Source organism: Polistes canadensis, unplaced genomic scaffold (genome assembly GCF_001313835.1).
Source record: "Polistes canadensis isolate GaletaPanama2010 unplaced genomic scaffold, ASM131383v1 scaffold_349, whole genome shotgun sequence".
Classification (NCBI taxonomy): Eukaryota; Metazoa; Arthropoda; class Insecta; order Hymenoptera; family Vespidae; genus Polistes; species Polistes canadensis.
The window spans coordinates 98,963-120,552 of record NW_014569896.1 but is presented as its reverse complement, the minus strand read 5'-3'; the positions used below and the strand labels follow the sequence as shown (position 1 = coordinate 120,552).

The 21,590-nt window shown below is 33.1% G+C and overlaps 1 protein-coding gene across 6 annotated transcripts in view; it reads right to left on the bottom strand.

The window, feature by feature from the left end:
• Positions 1-2,716: 2,716 nt before the first annotated feature.
• The window catches only part of LOC106791890 (T-lymphocyte activation antigen CD86-like), a 93,990-nt gene continuing 75,116 nt past the window's right edge, over positions 2,717-21,590 (bottom strand). For all 6 annotated transcript variants that reach the window (XM_014757881.1, XM_014757884.1, XM_014757885.1 and 3 more), the window contains one exon: positions 2,717-3,047. In XM_014757881.1, coding sequence (XP_014613367.1) covers positions 2,938-3,047 — 110 coding nt within the window. In that variant the 3' untranslated portion in view covers positions 2,717-2,937. The remainder of the gene's footprint in view (positions 3,048-21,590) is intronic.

Genomic DNA, 21,590 nt, shown 5'->3' with positions numbered 1-21,590 from the left:
TAAAGAATAGAAATAGAAAAAGAGAACGGACGATTGGAAAAAATATAGAAAAGTTTCCGTAAGCCTTTTCTTTCGTTCGGTTTTAAAGAAAGAAAGGAAGAAAGAAAGAAAGAAAGAAAGATATATATATCTATACACTCGCGTAATTTCGAGTTATGATCCGTTTGATAGTTTCACGTTCATCGGATTTACAGGCTATTTTATTCGACGATTTTCTACTAAGCAACGGACCGTGATATTGAACGAGCTTATTCTGACGGTTCTTCAAAGAAAAAGAAAGTAAAAGAAAATGAAAAGAAAGGAAAGAATACAACGAAAGGAAAAGAGACAGAGAGAGAGAGAGAAAAAGGATTGGTATAACAATTTCATCTAAAATATTTAACGTTATTTTTTTTTTTTTTCATACTCTTAAAATTCCGAATTTAGATTTTCACGTTTTAATACCGTCGAATATAAGAAGAATCGACATTTTAATAATTTATATATATGGAAATGAAAAGACCCAGATGTTTTTCAAAAATAAAAAATCAAATAAAATAAATGTTATAACATTTTACAATGAGTGACATTTTCTTTTTCCATGATACATATTACAATGACCCGAAGCGACGAAATATGACGTACACGTGCGCACATACACACAAATTAGAAACGAGCAACATTATTCTGTTGAAATAACGAGCTTGTGCTTATAAAGGAAGAAATATGAAAACAAAAAAATGTATCATGGATGAGAGTGCATTTGCTTAGTAGAAAAAAGAAAAAATTATAAAAAGTAGAAATAGAGAAAGGGAGAGAAAGAGAATAAATGAGGTTTTGAACTTAGAAAAGTAGGTAATTTCACGAATCTTCGAATAATTTTATATTCTGTTAGGCCAATTAAACGAGTTCCATAATTTACGTATTCTTAATAATATATATTTCTTAACATTATTAAGAGATATTTGTACATTTTCTCTCTCTTTCTCATATTCTCTCAGTTTTTTTTTTTATGAGACGACGACAACCAACGACGATAGCCCGTTCGAAAACTACACAGATGCAACGCGTTATTTTTGAAGAGAAAGAAAACAAAAAATCATACAGTAAAAGTTCATTCGCGACATACAGCGAACGATTTCAATTAGTTCCACACAATTATATCGTCATCTTCACTCTCACAGAATATTTTGATGTCCCTTTTTCAGAGTTATTATTTGTAAAGTTCATCTTCCTCTTCTTCTTCTTCTTCTTTTTCTTCTTTTTCTTCTTATTTTACTTTATTTTTCCATATCTATATATTATATTATTTTTCTTGATAAAACACTAGGAAGTCCAGGAAAACAACTGTTATCAGTTCCACCTCGTAGATAAATATAACATATATAATACATATACATATACATACGTACATAAAAATACATATATATATAATATATATATTATATATACATATATATATATATATTTAAATATATAAAGTCCCCAATAATATGGTCCAAACTTGCAATTATTCAGAGCCATTTATTTTCTCGTACTTAACGACAGGATTTCCTTTGCTTCCTTTCACATCGACGACGATGACAACGACATTGATCCTAAGAGCCTACGAGCAGATACAAAAAAGCGACAGGAAGAAAGGAAGGAAAGAGAGAAGGGAGCGAAGTGGTTGGGGGTGTGGGTGTGGATATGGGTGGAAGTGGAGGTGGAGGTGGAGGTGTAGGTGTAGGAGAGGCTGTTGGGTGGCTTTGAGTATGGCCACCCTTCTACTCGCACGTGTCACACGCCTTAAGCACACTTAAGTCCCGGGAGTGTCGCAGTGTTGTCTGGATTCTTCCTAGATAGGTTTATAAGATCTTGTCTCTCTCTCTCTCTCTCGTTCTGTTATGCTTGTTGTCTCTCTATCATGTCTTTTGGGATCATACTAACGGAAGTGACAGAGTATGAGGAAAGATAAAGAGAGTTAGATAGATAGAGAGAGAGAGAGAGAGAGAGAGAGAGAGAGAGATAGATAGATAGATGGATAAATAGATTGAAAGAGAAAGAGGGTGGGGGTAGGGGATGAGAATACACGACACAGAAGCTGGTTTAGGTCTCTTTAGGGGTAGGAGGAGTGATGGTAAAAGGTATATAATAACAGGAAAACGCGATGGTGGCTCGAAACAGTTTCCAACTGGAAGGACAAGTCCGATGGTAGATCCAACTGAATTTTAGGTCCGTTTAGGGTCCGTTCGAGACTTTGGTATTGTCCCGTTGGGTTGTATTTCGGCTGCGATAGCCGTCATCATGGATATACACACATGCATACGTACAGACTGACAGACATACATACATACAGACATACATACATACAGACAAGCAGGCAGGCAGACAGACAGACAGGTCAAACACACTCGTACGTATTATAGTGAGAGACAACACATACATACAATACACGGTGATAGATCGTGCTCGTGTGCAAAGTTATCGGCGCGGAGTTATCGGGAGGGAAGAAGATTGAGGGTGATGCATGGGGTTTCCGTAGATGCAACAAGCTCGTTACGCTCGATGTGTTCTGTTCTCTCCCACACAACCACCACCACCACCACCCACATTACCATCCCAATCCCAACTCCTATACACGTTCACCTACACCCTCTACAAACTTCACCTACATCTCCCACCACCTTTTTCTTCTTCTTCTTCTTTCTCTCCTTCTCTCCAACGATTGATGGTTTTTTTTATCTTTTTCTTTTTGTAGTTTCTGTTTTCGATTTTTTTATTTTTTTATTCCCTCTTTCTCTCTAGCTCTTGATCTTTTTTTCCAGTCTCGTTCTTCTTCTTCTTCTTGTTTTTTTTTCTTCTAGTTCTCTCTTCTTGTTCTTCTCCCTATTCCACACGTTCCCCTGTCAGATAGGAGGCTTGGGAGAGACACGATCGATGTTGGCGCGTTTATAGAACGTCCTCGCAATCGACCAGTCACCTCGCGAAGGATCCGGCGTGCAGAAGTAAGAGCAGCAATGCCAGTGTCCTCGTGGCAGCACCGCTGTTGCTTGAATTTCCATGTTGCATTGCAGCCGGATGTTCTCCTGTAACAGGACGAGCCAAGGAATACATAAATCAATGTTATATTTCTTTCTTTCCGTTAGCTCCTTTCAACGTATCATATTTTTATTAAAAATGTAAATGATTTATTCTGTCGTGACCGAATTAAAATAAACACGTGTATCCATAATTTTCATATACCAGCACAATAATTCGATAATTAAAACTATTCAAAGAATATTTCTATCTTTTTTTTTAATAAAATTGAATAAAACTTATACAATCGTATGTATTCAAATATGTAAAAATATTAAGAACAAATTAGATCTTTGAACTATCTCGTAATTAAACATAGGTGAAATTAAACGCGTGAGAGAATGAGTTAGATTATATTTAAATCAATGTTCTAATCCTACGATTGAATTAGGTTAGAGACACATTTATATGTTAGATCCCTTTTAAACACTAAAATTCATCTAATGAATATGCTAATCATTTTTTTGTCTTCCCACTATCACTTTCAATGCTAATGTTAGAAGCTGTCTGTATAAATCGTATTTAATCAAGTTTTTTAATCAACTTTTCAAAAAGTAATATTTTCTTACCTAAACAAAAAAATGCAATCCTTAATTTCATCATCATTTACCATATCCAATTTTTTGTTTTTTATTTATACGATGGCAATAATAATAGATAAAATTTAATTATCGAAATGCAGAATGATTCAACAAAAATTACATAATTAAATGTTCCATTTCCATGATTGAATTAGAGATTTTATACATATATATATAGAATCAAATTAAAGAATTATATCTTCAGAAATTAGAATCCTAAATATAATCGAGAATAAATCTACAATGGAAAAAGGGAAGCAAGAAAAAGAAAAAAAAAAAAAGAAAAAAAAAAAGAAACAAATAAGAAAGAAGAATAAGAGGAAGAAGTTTAAAGAAAGATGGAGGAACATTTCAGCATTTCAACTAAGTTTCGAAACGAATCGTTGGAAATTTCGTTCTGTCGCATGGCTACCGATCGGATCATCGAATTGCTAATTGTGGACGAGCGAAAAGGATAATTGAAGGAACCGACTGAATTGAATTAATTTTCTTTCGTCTTTTTCTCTTCACCCTTATACCCTCTCTCTTTCTCTATCTATCTATCTATCTCTCTTTTACACACTCTATTTCTCTCTAACTTTAGTAGACAAACGAGAGAAGTTATTTTCTACGATGCGAATGAAGAAGGAAGGAAGGTTCCGCGGTTTAATTACGTACCAGAGATCGAAGTTATTGTCGAAGAAAATTAATCCTTTTCTATTGCCATCTACTCTACTCCTAACCGCCATTGGAACTTTCCACCCTAACTACCTTATCTTTCCCTCACCTCACCCAACCTCATTCTACCCCTTCTTCCCACTCGTACCTTTCCCCTTTCCCCAGGTAACCGTAACTATCGCATCTTTCCTATAAACCCTAGGGCCAACCTTTTTTCCCAATAGAACGATAGAATTTTAATCAAGGATATTACTACGGAGATATTAATGCGCAAAATCCCTCTTGGGTATACAAGGCGAGAAAAGTTTGTCACACTGGTACCAGCGGGCGGGAAAAAAATATAAAAAAATAATAAAAAGAGAGAGAGAGAGAGAATAAGAATGAGTTTGATAAAAACGATCTGCCATTTTCCTCTCTCTCTCTCTCTCTCTCTCTTTCTCTGTCTCTGTCTTTGTATGTTTCTCTCATTCGTTTTCGCATTTCTACCAAGCTCTCAGAAAAATAAACGATGCCGTGGAATGTTTTTATTAAGCGAACGATTCCTCCTCCTCCTCCTACCACGTTTTAAAATCCTTCGAAATCGTTGGAGAAAGGATCGATGGATCCTATTTTCCCTCGAATCCCCACCCCCACCCTCCACCCCCATTACCAAATGCCTATTCCTTTCCCTACCATTTTTTTTCTTTTCCTTTTTTGTTTCGCTTCAATGTTTTTTATCTATTTTCTTTTTTTTTTGTTTTTTTGTTTTTTGTTCTTTTTATCGGAGCATACCAAAAGCAAGGCGTTGTTCAATTTATTGCGGGCAATCCGACGAACGGGTAACGGTACCAACAAAAAGTGCTCGTTTCTCATGGGAAACGGACCATCAGCCTTTTTCTAAGGGGTGGTAGCGAGAAGGGGAAAAAAGATAAAGGAAGAAAATTCTAGTGCAACCTGAGGGAACCCGTGGATGCATTTGAGAAACGTCGAGAAGAAAACTGAGAGGACAAAAGCGTTGAAGGAAAACGACGAAGGTGAACTATGCGTCGATGATAACGACGTAAAGGGGTGGAAACGATGGGGGAAGGAAGGGGAGGGGACAGAAAGTGACATAAGGTGAGCAGAGTAAAGGGTGTCTCTTCTCGAATGTCTAGAAATTTGCATCCTTGAACTATGCGAGAATTTTCTAAAGTAGAGAATTTTCTCGTAATGAGAACATTTAGAAATAACTTTGATAGTTAAATATAATAGATAATATAATATATGAAGAAAATTTCTGTAGTTAAAAATTTATTAACACAACTATGTTACGAAGAACATTTTTTTTTTATTACGGTTATGTAATATTATATTTAATAATGATATTTTATATCATAAAATGAATTTATTAATAATACATTTAATAATTTCAATTGTTGTTGGATTATTATCTCTCTCAATCATACTACGTTATTTCGATAATAATTACTAATAATTGAAAATAATTAAACGAACGGGGTAAAAAGATATCGCGCTCGTACAAATTTCTGATTGCCTTATTGTCGGTTCGTGCAGTATAAATGATATATTTTACATTATAATAGATTAAAAATAACACAGATATCGTTTCAAAATATAGTCTCATTTTACGGATATAACGTTAAACATATTCGTTGATTAAAATATTCTAGCAGATTAATTTTCCAAAACAATATCATTGATTTTATATTGTTCTTTATTTTGTTCGGTAAATTTTCGAAAATATATTGCTTTTTTATTTTTATATTTCACGTAAAAGGAAAATCTCTGTCGATGATAAAATGAGGAAAAAACAAAAAAGAAAGAAAGAAAGAAAGGAGCACGTCGTCCGCGCATCGGAAAGAAGAAGAATTCGACGAAATGGTTTTGGGATTTCGTACTATTTCTCTTAAGAAAAGATTCCCGCAAAGAGTGTTATTCCTCGCTTTCTTGGGATTTCAAATCCATCCACGAAAACCATCAAACATAGACTCGATCTATGCTTTACTCTTGCGCGAAAGGAAATATCGAATAAATATTTGAAAATTGTGCATATTCAATAACTCACGGTTAGAATTCTATATATATACGTGAGATACGGGAACGGAATAAATCGTTTCAATCGTGTGTTCGGCAAAAGAAATTTATTTCTTTTTTACGTTTTACCTCGTTTTGTCATTCTCAACTCGATGTAATTTTAATTAGCCGTTTTAATAACGAAATATTCAAAACGAATGAATAAGAGAATGAGAAAGAAAATACGTAACATTTTACTGGAACGTTTCAAATGCCCCAGCGTGCTGTATGTACAATTAATCGATTTATAATTTGCCGGTAACGATGTAGAATATAAAAATAAGAAATTTGTATATGTGTGTGTGTATTAATTTATGTAATATATATATATGTTTAAACATAACATACACAATTATGTGTGCATGCATATATTTATTCGAGTATACGGAAGAAAAAGATGTAAAAATCGTGGAAAAGATGAAACGTGATTCAACGCGGCCCAACAAACTCGTTAATTTGTCATTGTTGATTCGCCATTCCCCTAATTATCCGGGTAAAATGCCGTGAACGAGTTCCCCTAGAATTGGTATTCGCGTAAACGACACAACAAAACGTATGCGGGTGGAATGTCATGCATCGACTAATGCCTCAATTAAAAATTGCATTCTCACATAAACGCAGAATTCCAATTTCATTGGTGGAAAGTGAACTGAATTTTTATTAACATTTTACGTACTCTCTCTCTCTCTCTCTCTCTCTCTCTTTTTGTCTTTCTTTTGTTTCTTTTTTTTTTTTTATATTTTATTAACATATTTTTCACGAAAGCATCTTTTTGTTCTTTCTTTTTTTTTCCATTTAAATTGAATTTCACAAATTTGTTTTTATACAGATAGAAAGTCAGAGAAATAAATAGAGATGATCAAGGTATATTTTTTTTTGTATGGAAATTCTCGTTAAATTATTAGTTAAAGTGATGAAAATTGGTCTGGACAGTTTGCATTTTGAAACATATATATGTATATACAGGTATATATCGACTTTTATAAATGTATCAAAATGAAAGAAAGAGAGAAAGGGAGAAAGAGAGAGAGAGAGAGAGAGAGAGAGAGAGAGAGAAAAGTGGAACGAGAAGTATTCACGTCGAGCAAATTAATTTTTTTTCACGACTTCCGTGTACCAGGGCTTTCTTCGCTTCTCTTATAATTAATGCGTCAATTAAACGTAACGCGTAATGAAGTTCATTAATTTTAAACATCTCTCGTCTAGGTATTCTCGAATTCTAACATACAAGTCTTGCGGTTAAACTAATTATTTGTTATATTTTCATGAATTTAAAGAAGAGAAAGAGACGGAAGGAAATAGGAGAAGTAATAGAAAATAGAAGTGAGGAAAAAAATGAAAGAAATAAAACAAAGTGCAAGAAAATAAGAGAAAGAGAGAGAGAGAGAAATAGATAGGGTTGTTGAATCGAGAAGGAGAAACTGATAGAGTTGTTGAGAAAGGTGAAATAAGAAATAGAGAGAGAGAGAAAAATGAAGGAAATGGTTAGAGCAAGAGAGAGAATTGTAGAGAGAAATAAATGTAGGGAGTTATGGAAAAGGGTAAGGGTGAGAGAGAGAAGGAGAGAGAAGGAGAGAGGGAGGGATGGAGTGAAAGAGAAAACTTTGCCATACAACGATACTTGTCTTCAAATAGTTGTACCACTTATTACCACGTGCTAATTACACCGTTTCGTCTCCTCAACTTTTCCTCCCTTTACACCCTTGCCCCTTTTCCCTTTGCCCATACTTTCCTTCACAGGTAGCTTTCTCTTACTACCGACACGTCTTTTACATTTCACGATTCTCGTTACGTAACATTACCCTACCTCTTAAATCTCTGTTAGTAACAGCGAGAGTAACGTTCACGGCAGTGATATATTAACCGCGAGTTGTCAGAGTAATCTACAAAGGACAGGGTAGATTTATATATATATATATATATATATATAAGTATATTTTAATGAAGACAGACGGTAGTTATAACTTCTGAGAGATCTTTCCATATTGTAGGGAAAAATTAAATGTTATTAAGATTATTGACTGAAGGCTATCGCAAATTAAATATAACATTTCAATGTGAAATCTCGTTTATTTTATTATTAGTAATATTTAATTAGAAGGTATTATATACGGATGAATAATCTTTTACTGATGTAAGTATCTACATTAATAAATAGGTTCCTGTATACGTGTATAAGAAATCTTTAATTTTGAAAAAAGATAATGAGATTACAAGAGAAATAGATAGATGCAATAACCAGCGTGACTTTTTTTTTCACAAACAGCAGAAAAATGCAACCATAAAATTGATTATACTAAATACACACACAGTGTCCAAATATTTGTTGGAATTTTTCTACTGGAAAATATCCGATTAGACAAGTTGACATGATCAGGTTGAACATCTTTGACTGACCACCTATGTTTATATGTGCAAATACATAGGTGCGTAAGTAGATCCTCGTATGTGCGTGTAGATATTTGCGTGTGTAGATATTTGCGTGTCCGTGAGGAAGTCTCACGGGGCGTTGCACCTATGCAAATTTCCGAGACGATTAAATCGAACTTGATTAATCAGGTAATTGGCAATCTATCGACATTATCCTCGGCCGTATTGCCGGCTCGTGCAATCGTTCAAAGCGACTCTCACGTTTCAAACGTTATCATGGCTATTAGTATATTGCTATCAATGATGACCGCTGTCAAGCTGTCTCTCTGCGATCTACTTATAATAAACGCATTTATCGATTAAACATCGTTCCTCGATCATTATAGTTTACATCTATTATCCTAGATACTATTCATTCTAATTCTATGATTCAACGTATTCATATCATATATCAATTGAATTCAAATATATTATTAACGAATTTATTTTGTCTTAATATTCTTACGTATTCTTTATTCAAATTTCTACGTGAAAGTAATAATTTGTTAAAAAACAAAAAAAAAAACAAAAAAAATGAAAATTATGACAAATTTGTTATACCTGTGAAATATTTTCTATCTCATCTTTTATGGGATATAAATTTGAAAAGGAAAAAAAATTCATTGCTATACCTTTTGGTCTTACATTTTACGAGATGTTAAGTATTCCAGTGAACGTTCCCTTGCCTGCATATTATATACTATGCAAACCCTCAACTTAAATCATATTATAAGTTAGTCGTAATAGTTATTTAAATCACTTACCATTTATCATTCATAAAATATATTTTGTAACGATTAATACGAACTATTATATATATATGTGTAGAATTAATATTTGATATTAATAATAAAACCAAACGCGTGGGCAATCGTTGGAAGAAATTCATTGCCATACTCGTAAGCTCTTACATTTTAAGAGATGTTAAGTATTCCAGGGAGTTTAGGTTGCGTGCATATTGCTGGAAAAATCTACGATAACTTGTCCGGAACACCGAAAAAGGAGTGTACCTGTCCTCTCGTATCTCACGAAAAGTTTTCTTCTCTTGGAGCTTCGTTTTAACCTAAAACACGTCGGTTATATTTTCTCTACTTCTTCATTTCTCTCTTTCTTTCTTTCTTTCTTTTTTTCTTTCTTTCCTTTTCCCTTTTTCTCTTATTGTGAAAGCTCAACGTCCGAAGGAGGGAAACGAGTGTCTTTTGTAACCAACAACGACAGCAGTGTTACATCATGTCTATCGCTTGAAATTCAACTTGCAAGTAAAAGACTGGGTATATGCTCTCGAAACATTTCTCTTTCCATGAAGGTAAGTTTGAAGAGACAAGGACATCTTACCCATCAACAAGATATGGACGATGACATCCTATTCGCGAACCTTTTTCGTGAAATACGAAATTTTTCACCCCCAAGATCTCTATATATATATATATATATATATATATATATATATATTTTAATATCATCTAAAAATGTTATTCCAATACTATTAGCAAGAATGAGGTCAAGCTTATCTTTATTGAAGACATTGAGAAATTGTAATAATCGTAAAATGATCATTGTAGATATCTCGACGTTAAGAGGAAGGATTCGATAAATGCATTAAGATCTTGATTGATCCTTATTAACTTATCTTGGATTTAAATTATAATGTACAATTGGAAGTAAGTAAGTAAGAGGGGGTTTAAGAAAATTAACCCAAGAATCGTCGTTGGTTTCAATATCTCGCGATGTTAAGTGGAACATTCGAATATACTGCATTTAAGAACTTGATTGATCTTTGTTAAGTTTTCTTGAGATTTTAACTGGGTCACGACGCGGAAAAGAATAAAGAATAGAGAAAAAGAAAAAATATATATATGGAAAAGTTGAAAGTACAAAAATAAAAAAGTTTAATCGTTGTTTCTGATAGCCTGACAATGGAAATAGAAAGAAGATCCGAAAACTGCATTAAAATCTTAATTGACTCTTATTAACTTTTCTGAAGTTTTATTAACAAGGTCATAATGAAGTATACAAAAGTAGAAACAAATTACATTAGCGAATTCTAAAATTATATATTACATTCCAGATTAGAAATATATTTAAAAATGGGAAGAAAAAATATTCGATAAATTTATAAGTATACATTTTTATTAATATATTTAGAATTTTTGTTGGATTGAAACCGGGTTAATAGGATCATAGTGTGAGACAAAGGCTAACACACCGAAAAAGAAAGATAGGAGGAACGAAAAAGAAAAAGAGATAGAAATATAAATACAGAGATAGAAATATAGAGAAAGAGATACGGAAGTAGAGGAGGACAGCGACCAAGAATTATTACGCTTTTTACGAGACATTAGTAAATATTCGGGTTGAGAATGGTCGTTGGTAGTACAATGTAACCGGAGGGTAGCTCGGTGAAGAGGAGGAGGAGGATAGTAGGGTATGGGTAGGTCAGTTGCAGGAGTTGAGAGTTTGAGGGGTGGTGGATAAAGGGGAATGATGAGTGAGAAAGAGATGAGGGGTAGGTAAAGGGATAAAGCTGAAAGAGGATGAGTAAGGGATAGAAAAGAGATGCTGCTGTGTTGATGCTGCTGCTGGAGAGCTACGGAGGAGGAGGAGTAGGAGGAGGAGGAGGAGGAGTATTCATCTCGAAAAGAGGAAGGACGAGAGAGTTTCAGGAAGAGGAAAGCCCTGACTGCAGCACGCAGTTAAGTTCATCCTCTAGAATGGAGAACAGTAACCTTTGCTCTGACTCGCGTATGCTCTTCAGTTCTATACCAAGACTATACTGAGAAAAAGAGATATATCTACGCGTATAAAGGGAATGACTAACCCCTTATCCTCGTCCTCGTGTCTTATTCTTATTTTTTTATTTTTTCTTTTTTTTCTTTACTTCCTCCTATACTCCTTTTCTTCTTCTTCTTTTTTATTCGAGTGGCCGTTTACCTACATTACGTATATTATGTCATAACCGATGGCTACTGGCTAAAAGAGAATAACGATCCCCCAATGTTTCCTCCCTATTATGTTGAAGGGGGGAAAAAAAAAGCAAGAAAAATAAGATAAAGTATCTCTCTCTCTTCTTATCGTAACGATGGGCTGGCTACCCGCGAGGAAATATCTTTTAGAAGTGGCCATTTCGTCGACTACGATCAAAAGTATTTACCGGAGTATGTTATTTTGTTTTTTTCCTTTTTACCTTTTCTGTTTGGGAAATGTTTCGTGCTCGAGATTTTATAGGGAGGGCGGGGGTAGGGGGATAATACCGACCTTTTGATTTTTTTCTTCTTTTTTTATCTTTTCTTTTCTTTTTTATTTACACAATCGTTAAGTCGAAATTGTGAACTTTTTGTAAATTTTTCAGAACGATCATTTAAATCATTTTAATTTTTTTAGAAATAATTTAACGAATATATATAAAAATCAAATACAAATATAATTAACAAAACCATCGTAGAAAACTCGTGTATAGAACAAACATTCAACGTGTTCAAATAATTCTTATTAAAAAAAAAAAAAGAAAAAAAAGACAAAAAACAAAATTCTCATGCATGTATAGAAATAAAGTGAACAGCATGAAAACTCATTTCGGATAAGGAAACCGCAGGTACTATTTTTCGAGCGCGAGTATCACAATGCACAGTTTGAAACGAAAGAAATGGAGGGAAAATAAAGAGAGAGAGAGAGAGAGAGACAGAAAGAAAATAAAAATAAAGAGATGGGGAGTAGTCGATTGAGGGAAAATTCTTTCGACAATGGGGAACAATGGGCCCACCGCATGGGTTATCGCATTCGAAAGAATAATTTCAACGTTGGTATACCGTCTCTTTTCCTTTCAACCAGCCCAGATCCAACCTGTTTCCCCCTTTATCACCCAGACCACCCACGCAAGGACGACGTTGCTGGAGACAAGAAGAGAAGAGAAGAGAAGAGAAGAGAAGAGAAGAGAAGAGAGGAGAGTGAAGAGGAGAGTGAAGAGGAGAGTGAAGAGGTACTAACACCACCAGTACTATCTTGAATCGACGAACGGATTAAAACTTTCTCATTCGGCAGTAGAGATAATTGGTTTAGTTATTGGATCCTCCAATTGAATCGCGAACTCAGCAACGCGACGCAGTATCGCGTTGCTTTCTCTTCGCATTTCGTTTTAAGTAAGTATGTGTTTGTATGTGTATGTGTATGGGAGAACGAAAGAAAGAAAGAAAGAAAAAGTATGTGGTGTCTCGATAATCCTGCGATATCTTTTCTCTCTTTGTTTCCTTTTTTTTTTTTCAATTATCTATAGTACTTTAACCGCGAAAAGGATACCACTATCCGAGCAGGGTCGTCTTTCGATAACTGATTCTGAAATTACGATTTATTTCGTGAAATGAGAATGAACGAAGAAGAAAGAAATGTGTAGGAATTTTTGTGAAAAGTTCGTTAAAATTCCAATGTTGGATTATGAAAAATTCTTAATCGTTATCTGAGGTGAAAAAGGGTTTCTATTCTAGAGAACCAATCCAAAAGGGGAAAGAAATAGAGAGAGAGAGATTTTTTTTTTCTTTTTTTTTTATGAGATGCAGGTAGAATGATAGGATAAAGGTAGAGGGATCGAAATGAGCGAGAAAAGTAGAAAATGTGATAGAAAAAAAAAGATGGAAAGAGAGTAATAAGAGAGTGTGAAAGAGAGAAAGAAAAATAAAGAGAAATAAAGATAGAGAGAACTTTATAAGCTTAATCACTTTTGCATGTAGAGAAAGGTGAGATTCGTCGAGTCATAAAGAAAGCTATTAACGAGCGTTGGGGTGTATAGAGTATCTTCTTTCTCTCTCTCTCTTTCTTTCTTTTTAGTTCTTTTTTTTTTTTTTTTACTTTATTCTCTTTATTTTTATATTTTGTTTTTCTACTCGGCTCAACACAGCACACAATTCACCCTGCGCGGTTTAACCAACGAATTTCTTTTGTTTCCTAGACTCTTGCATGCTGCAGCAGCAGCAACTGCAATAGCAGCAACTGCTATAGCAGCAGCAACTGCAGTAGCAGCAGCAATTCAATGTAAAAAGGACACAAGCGTGGTGTACGCTTGGTGTCGCATGTAGGATGCATTTTTACGTTGACGAGCACTATTGCAAAGTCTCGAAAGACGAATGAACGTGGCCACGTACTCGTTAGAGAACCGCCAACCTTAATTACTATTGTACGAAGCATTTTCCTTTGATGCACTTTACACTTCGAGACCCATTTCGAATCGACGTTCACCTCCTACTACTTTCTGCTACCAACCAACACCTTTTTACAAAGGTGAATTTAGGATTTACCGAACCAACGCGTTGATCATCTTTTTCTTTGTTTTTCTTTGTAAAACAACTTTGATCATTGATAATTATTACGTGGAATCATATCTTTTTTTTTTGTATATTTAATATAAAAGTAATTTTAAATAGGAATAAAATCTTAATTAAATCGTACGTTCCAATACGCGCGTGAATCGAATAAAAATCTCATTGATATTCCTTTTGAATATGAAATGAAAAACTGATAAAGAAAAAGAAAATAGTTGGAGGTATTTCGAAACGTGTTAAAAAAATACAATGAAAGAAAGAATTATTCGTGAGGTAGAAATAGTAAGATGGTTTGTGGTAATTTGTCAGAATGCGTAATATAACGTAGGAAACTAATACTGGTTACTATCACTTTGAAATTGGTACTTTGGTCTTGGTTCCTAGAGAGAAAGGGTACCATCGAGATGAACCACTATCATCCTTCTCCTCGTAAAGAGGTTCCTTCCTTACGATGCCACTTGAATATTATAAGTTAGAGCCAATAAAGTGCACCTAATTGCACATTATAATGCATTCCGGTAGCGTTCTATCTAAGATATCCCTGAGAATTCTAGTTTCGCTGAATAATTATAATATTGTAATTATCATGTTATCCTAGTTATTAAAACGATCAATTATGCATTTCCTTGTATTCACCACTCACCCACCCCCCTCTTTCTCATTTACAAGCGATCATTTTTATTTTCATTTCATTTCTTAATTGATAATTTTAATGTGTGTGTGTTTCTATGAACTTATATATTCTTAAACAAAAAAAAAAATTAGTGTAATTTATGGATCATTATTTTTCAATTTGTTACGTTCAATGTTTCTTAAATAAATTCCAAATAAAATGATAAATGTATTCGTCAAGATAGCAAAGGTGAGGATTTTCTCGAAAATTTGAAGTTGAATTATTAATAGAACAATCTTGGTTTATTAGGATCAATGCCGATGAAATTCTTGTTGAATTTATATGAAAGTGGAATACGCGAGACTTGCTTTCGAGTAACGTTAGAATGAAATGAAAAGAGGAATGGATGATGAAATATTCTATCTCTCTCTCTCTCTCTCTCTCTCTCTCTCTCTCTCTCTCTCTCTCTCTCTCTTTTTTTTTTTTTTTATCTCTCTCTCTCTCTCTCTCTCTCTCTCTCTCTCTCTTTCTATTTTTTTTTTCTTCAATATTTCTCACGTGTATAGTAAATGTAATTTTGTTTTTGGCAATGCATGATATTTGATTTCGTTTAATTTTGTCTTTTTTTACTGTAATATCGCATTCTTATATAACATTAATGAAAAATGATGAAGATCATTTTAATAAAATGATCAATTTAATTGTTGTTAATTGTAATTTATTCCATAAATATTAATGCATCAATTTTGAATAGACTAATCGAAAAGATATATATATAAATGCAATTAAGAGTTTGTATTGTTATTTAATAATATTTGACGGGAATTACGAAAATTAATTTAATAACTGTGATTAAAATGTAATTCGCTTGAAGAGGTGAAAATTCCCGCATAATAATTTTCGAGAGTTAATTATTTATATATATAATATACTATACCTATCTCATTTCCTTTTTCTCTATTTTAATAATAATATAAATGTGTGTGTGTGTGTGTAATGGACAATAATGAATATTTATCAAATATTTCTCTTTTCCATCCAGACTAATCACGATATTTAAAAAAGTAACATTCTTATCTTCCTGTTTCTTTGATATCTTCTCGAAATTACCAAAGATATCAACTTGTAAAAAGTCACATAATCCTACCCAACAAATCTATCTTCCTCTTTCGACAATTTTTCACTAGCGACCCGAGAAATACCCCTACTTCGTGCTTAGATAAGCACAAAGAACATTTTTGCGTTGAGCTTTACCGCAAGCTTAAGTTTTAATACCGCTGAAGTTAAACAGCACACAACGGTTGACTTTTTCCAAAGGTTATCTCAACCAATCACCTTTCCTTGGCTTCTCCTTTTCTTCTCTGATTTTAAACAATAGAAGAACGAAACAAGGAACAACGTTCTAGGTTGAAAAACCTCCACCTTTTCTTTTATTATTATGACGACGAATTTCCGAAATAGGTATCCAAGATAGCAATGAATAATGGCAAACCTTTATTTATAATTAATCCTGGTATTAATTACTGCAAAAGGCTTTCAACTTAATAATTATTTCGTATTTAAATGTTTGCTTAATCGTGTGTAACTTTATTATTTTATTTATTAAATATTTATTTTATTATTTATCTATATATATATATATATATGTAATTTATATTAATCATTTTTAATGATATAATACGATAAAACTATTTTTTTTATCCCTCGGGCAAAATATATCTGTTGTTAAAGTTGAATCCTTTAGCAAATCAAACTAGTAATTCCGATATCAACCCGCATAAAGGATCTAAGTACGGTAAAATAGTCGAAAGGGAAGATATTCAGACCCTTCTCTTTTCTTGGCATACGTGTTACACGCGAGTCTTCGATTTTCCGCCTACGTCATGAGGTCGAATAGAGAAACCCAATTTACCTTTACCTCCAATCCCTCGAATTTCCTCAAACCACCCATCCCTCGTCTTTCCTCTTAGTCTTTCTTTTCTTCTCCCTTTCTTCTTTTTTTTTTCTTTTTTGTCTTTCTTCTTTTTCTCCAAAGTAAACACCCCATTACGAAGGTCGCACTTTTTTTGCCGATCAAATTGGACCAATCGTTGAACGGATGCTTGCAACTTATCGTTTGATTTATCATCAACCACCATCCTAAGCTTGGATATAAAATAAAAAAGGGAAAGGTCTTTGTCGATACGATCGGAAGTCTTACGTTTTTGTAAGAAAAAGTTTTAAAAAGTTTCGAGTAGAGTACGGCTACTTTATTTACAAATTATTAAAAATTTGAAATATTATTTTATGTTATTATATCGATGCATGATATTTTTTAATTGCCTTTTTTCAAAATAAATATATATATATTTTTAATATACTACTTTTTTTTGTTGTAAACTCTAATGGATAAAAATTTGTTTCTAGAATTATGTTAAATCACTTTGGTAAATGAATATTAAATCAAATAGATGTTTGTCTATTGAAAACAAACTCATTTGTAATATGCTGTTTCTCGAAACTTTAAAGACAAAAGTTTGCTACTTGAATTTTGCTAAATCGGTTTGAAAAAAAGAAAACAAAAAAAAAGAAAAAAATCATATTAAACCAAATAGAAATATGTAGTTTTATTTTCTATATAAACTCCATTTGTAATGCAATTTCTGCGTAAACTTTAATGGATAAAAGTTCGTATATTCGGATAATATAATTTTATTCCCTTCTTACACAAAATAATAATAATAATCGTAACATTTAATTTATTCTCTCCCTAACTTTTCGATCGTAATAAAATAATCAACAATATTATTATAGTGTCTTTTTATATTGTCTTCAGTCAGTCAACGGAATCGGAATAAAAAGTTAAAATACTATAAAGAAATAAATTATAAAGTAATAGTAGAGAGTATGACAAAAGAAACTGTAAAGACTTTTTCAAGTCGAGTTATTCTTATTATTTCATTTTACTTTTTTTTTTTCCCTTATATTCTTAAACAACGTTTGCAATTCTCATGCGATGATTTTCAAAGGGTAGGAGGTAAACTTTAATTGGAGCGCATAAATATGTAACTTTTGCGTTTTTAAAAGCATACCGGTACATGTCCGGCAAGCGTTAGAAACGGTTACGCGTAAGTGTTTTCCTGCTTCTTTTATTTCCTTTTGTTTTTTATTTTTTTTTATTTTTTTTTTTTAACGAGTCTCGTCCTCCTAGTCGTGATTTTCATAAGCTGATACGTACAAACACAAACGCAAATAGACACACACACACACACACACATATAGACAGAGGAATGGTGTATACATAAACATTAGAACTGGACATATTACTTTTATATAAAAACGTACGCATACACACATAAGTAAAATACACATAATATATACATAGAAGCAAAGGTAGTTTAGTGATGTTCTCTCTAACACGTTGATTTCGATCGTTGGCTTTTGCCTATCATTTAGCTTATTTCACTCTGAATAATCTAGCACGCGAATCGGACATAGAGACTCCGCCCCTGCGAGCATAATTCATTCCACGTGTATATTCTACTTCTATTTTATCCTGCATGTCTCTCGTGAAAACGCGAACGAGTTTCTATCGAGATTTTCGTGTTTTAATGTTGAAAGATAAAGTTAACCAAAGAAAGAAAGAAAGAATGAAGGAAAGAAAGAAAGAAAGAGAGAAATTTAAAAAAGAAAAATGAAAAATTCGAGATAACGAAAGAAGGACACACATTGGTAAAAATTATTTCGATAGTTAGATATATGTATAGTAATTTCTGTTAATGAAATTTTAAAAAAAAAAGAATTATTACCGATATATTTATTTAATTATCGCATCGCAAATTTTCTACGGATAAAATAATAATACAAATGAAAAAGTGTACAAATACATCAATTTGTACTTTTGTAATTTGTAATCATTAAAAAAGTTGAAGTATCGAGTGGTTATCAACAATTTTCTTCTAACACAAGCAAGATATATATAATTATATTTTATTAAGTTATTCAACTTTAAAACTTTAACCGTAGTAATAAGGGCTGCCTGCCCCTTAGTAATACCCACACTTATTCTAAACGAAAGGTTGGCTTGGTTTTCTAGGGTTCTTGAAGATTATACAAATGGGAGTGCAAACGAATCGGTCGGATGAATACGAACGCGAAGAGGGATAAGAAATATTGAAGAATGATAGTTGCAAAAATACCTTCTTTTTTCACTTTTTTTTGTTTTTCTCTACGTCCCTAATGAAATCTAAACAAGAAGAAGAAGGTTCGCGCTGTTTGCATTTAAAAGCTTTCGAATTATTCCTTTAATATATTCTTTCATTTTTTTTTTTTTTAAATTAATTAGTCATGATGTTTTCTTTCATTCCGATTGTATGCTCATTTTGATTCCTTTTTTTTCTACTTTTTTTTCGTTCTCACAGGAAAAGAAGTACTTCTCAATTCGACTTAATGGACTAATCGAAAAGGAAATTCTTCTCAAAGAGAGAGAGAGAAAGAGAAAGAGAGAAAGAGCTTTGATAATTAAATAGAAATTACGTTACTAAGCTAAGATTTTACATTAGAAAGAAATAAAAAGAGAGAAGGAAAAAGACATAAGATATCTGTGGTCGTCTGGGAAAATGGGATGAAACGTATACGAGTGGGTTAAAGGAAAGTTGCTTGAAGCAAGTTTTCCTCTTTCGTGAAAAGATAAATAGAAACGAAAGCTAAGAGAAGATTGTGGAACGGGCTCGGTATTAACGTAGAAGAACCTTCGAACGAGACAGAGAAAATGAAAAAGATAGTGAGAGATAAGAACGAAAGAAAAAAGGGGGAAAATAGAAGATGGAAGGAAGAAGAAGGAATTTTCTCCTATTTCTTTCTTTCTCTTTCTCTTTCTTTCTTTCTCTTTTTCTTTTTCATTCTTATTGTCTTCTTTCAACAACGATAAATCTTGAATGCGTAGTTACAGCTTGGAAAAATACCCGTTAACTCTCGGTAATGGGTTTGTATTAGTTCCATTTTAGATCAGGAAAGTTTCGTTAGAATCGTAGTCTTTGAAGATCACGTTCATTGCTGTTCAGCAATAAACTCGATGTCTCGTTCATTCGATTCTGATTTCTCTCTCTTTCTCTCTCTCTCTTTTGCTTTATTTCCTTTTTTTTTATATATATTTATTTATCAGAAATTATATCGAAATAAAGCGTTCGAATCGAAATCGATGGAAACACGTCAATATGAAATGTTTCTATCTACGGATGGTGCATGTCGTTTTTCAACGAATCGTCGAAATCTATTAAAGGCTATTTCGAGTACGAATAGAAAGAGAATGAGAACGTTCTATCCTCGTGTCTATGTGTACAGTGACTCCTAAAAATATTTCTATGATGAATCGTATAACTGACTTTATGGTATCGTAAAGCAAACACACCTGGGCTATGTTCAAATTCTGTTCTATGTAATTTATGAATTTTTTTTTACAATCGTATATTATTTATTTTTGACAAATTTTTGATAAATCTGTGTGTAATCAATGTAATACGAAAAAGAAAATTAAATTGACGTTATTCTACGATAACATTTGATAAAAAGTCAACGTCATTTTATGGGCTTGCATTTAGTCGTATGCAATTATAAAATATACAATCACCAAGATCAATAAACGAACGAACTATGATATTACACGATTCTACTTTAACGTTAGAATATTTTTGATAGTAACTGTATATATATTGGTTGGAGGTAGTATCGAAAAAATTTCTAGCCTTTTCGAAGTTGCAATTCCGAGGATAGCTTCGTGATGCTTTTCTCTCTCTCTCTCTTTCATATGTATTCCAAAATTACACGGTCTGCATCGAGTATACATATATATATATATATATACATATATATACCAGCTACGCCTCGTGGCAACATCCATATCGTCCTGCAGTTATCATTTTCACCGCGCTCCAGATACCATAGCTGATAATTGATATCCACGCGAGGTACGAGGGACTCGAGTAATTTATCGTTCCACGCTTCGTGGTTCGTAAAAAAATTTGGCATCGGTTCAGATCGTTGTAAAATACTCTCCTCCTCTCCCCCTCCCTCTCCCTCTCCCTCACCTTCCTCTTTCTCATTTTAACTATTTCTCTCTCTCTCTTATGAAATTTGTAAACAAATTCGATTCTCCTGTCTAATCTCATCTAATTACAACGGTTCGTTTTATTAATTAATCCTTAACAATTATTATTATTTGCAATATTTCTTTATACCATAATTTGAAAGCTTTTATTCTAACCAATCATGACTTATTTGTTGTATTGTTTGTTCATTTCTTTTCCTTTTTTCTCTCTTTTTTTTTTTTCTGTTTTCCTAGCACACTTTCATGCTGTGACCGTGGTTAAAAATGAACGGCGCGAGATATTTCGCACGCTCGACAGCTTAATCCCTCTTGTGCACACTAGTAAACAAATTTTTTGTACATCCTTCGCGATGCTAGCACCCCTACATCGTTCGTATTTGTCTTTTGTACGGTATACCCGTATGAAAAATAGAAAAGAGAATGTCTGAGAGAGATAGAGAAAGATGAAAATGGAAGCACGTACGATGAGGGGTTAGGGGGAGAAGCTTAGAAAAAAATATTCGGACACTTTTTGAAAATTGTGCAACTTTTTGTCTAGTTCTCCGTTGGTTAGTAAAAAGTGTTCTGAATTTTTAACTTGAAATGGAAAAATCAGTGTGTGCCGCCGCCATGTGATGTATGCGAAAAATGTAGAGAAAAGGGCATAAAATAAAAGAGAATAAATAAAAGAAAAGATAGTTCCGCGCTCAGTAGTACTGATAAAAAATACAATATGAGCCTTTTAAACATTTTTGACTTTTAGATTATTTTTTGTTATCTCTTTGAATGGCAAAAGATTCGCGTATTATTTTCTACATCCAATCTTCTTTAGTGCAGCATGTGAGAATATCTTTGTCAGAGTTGAA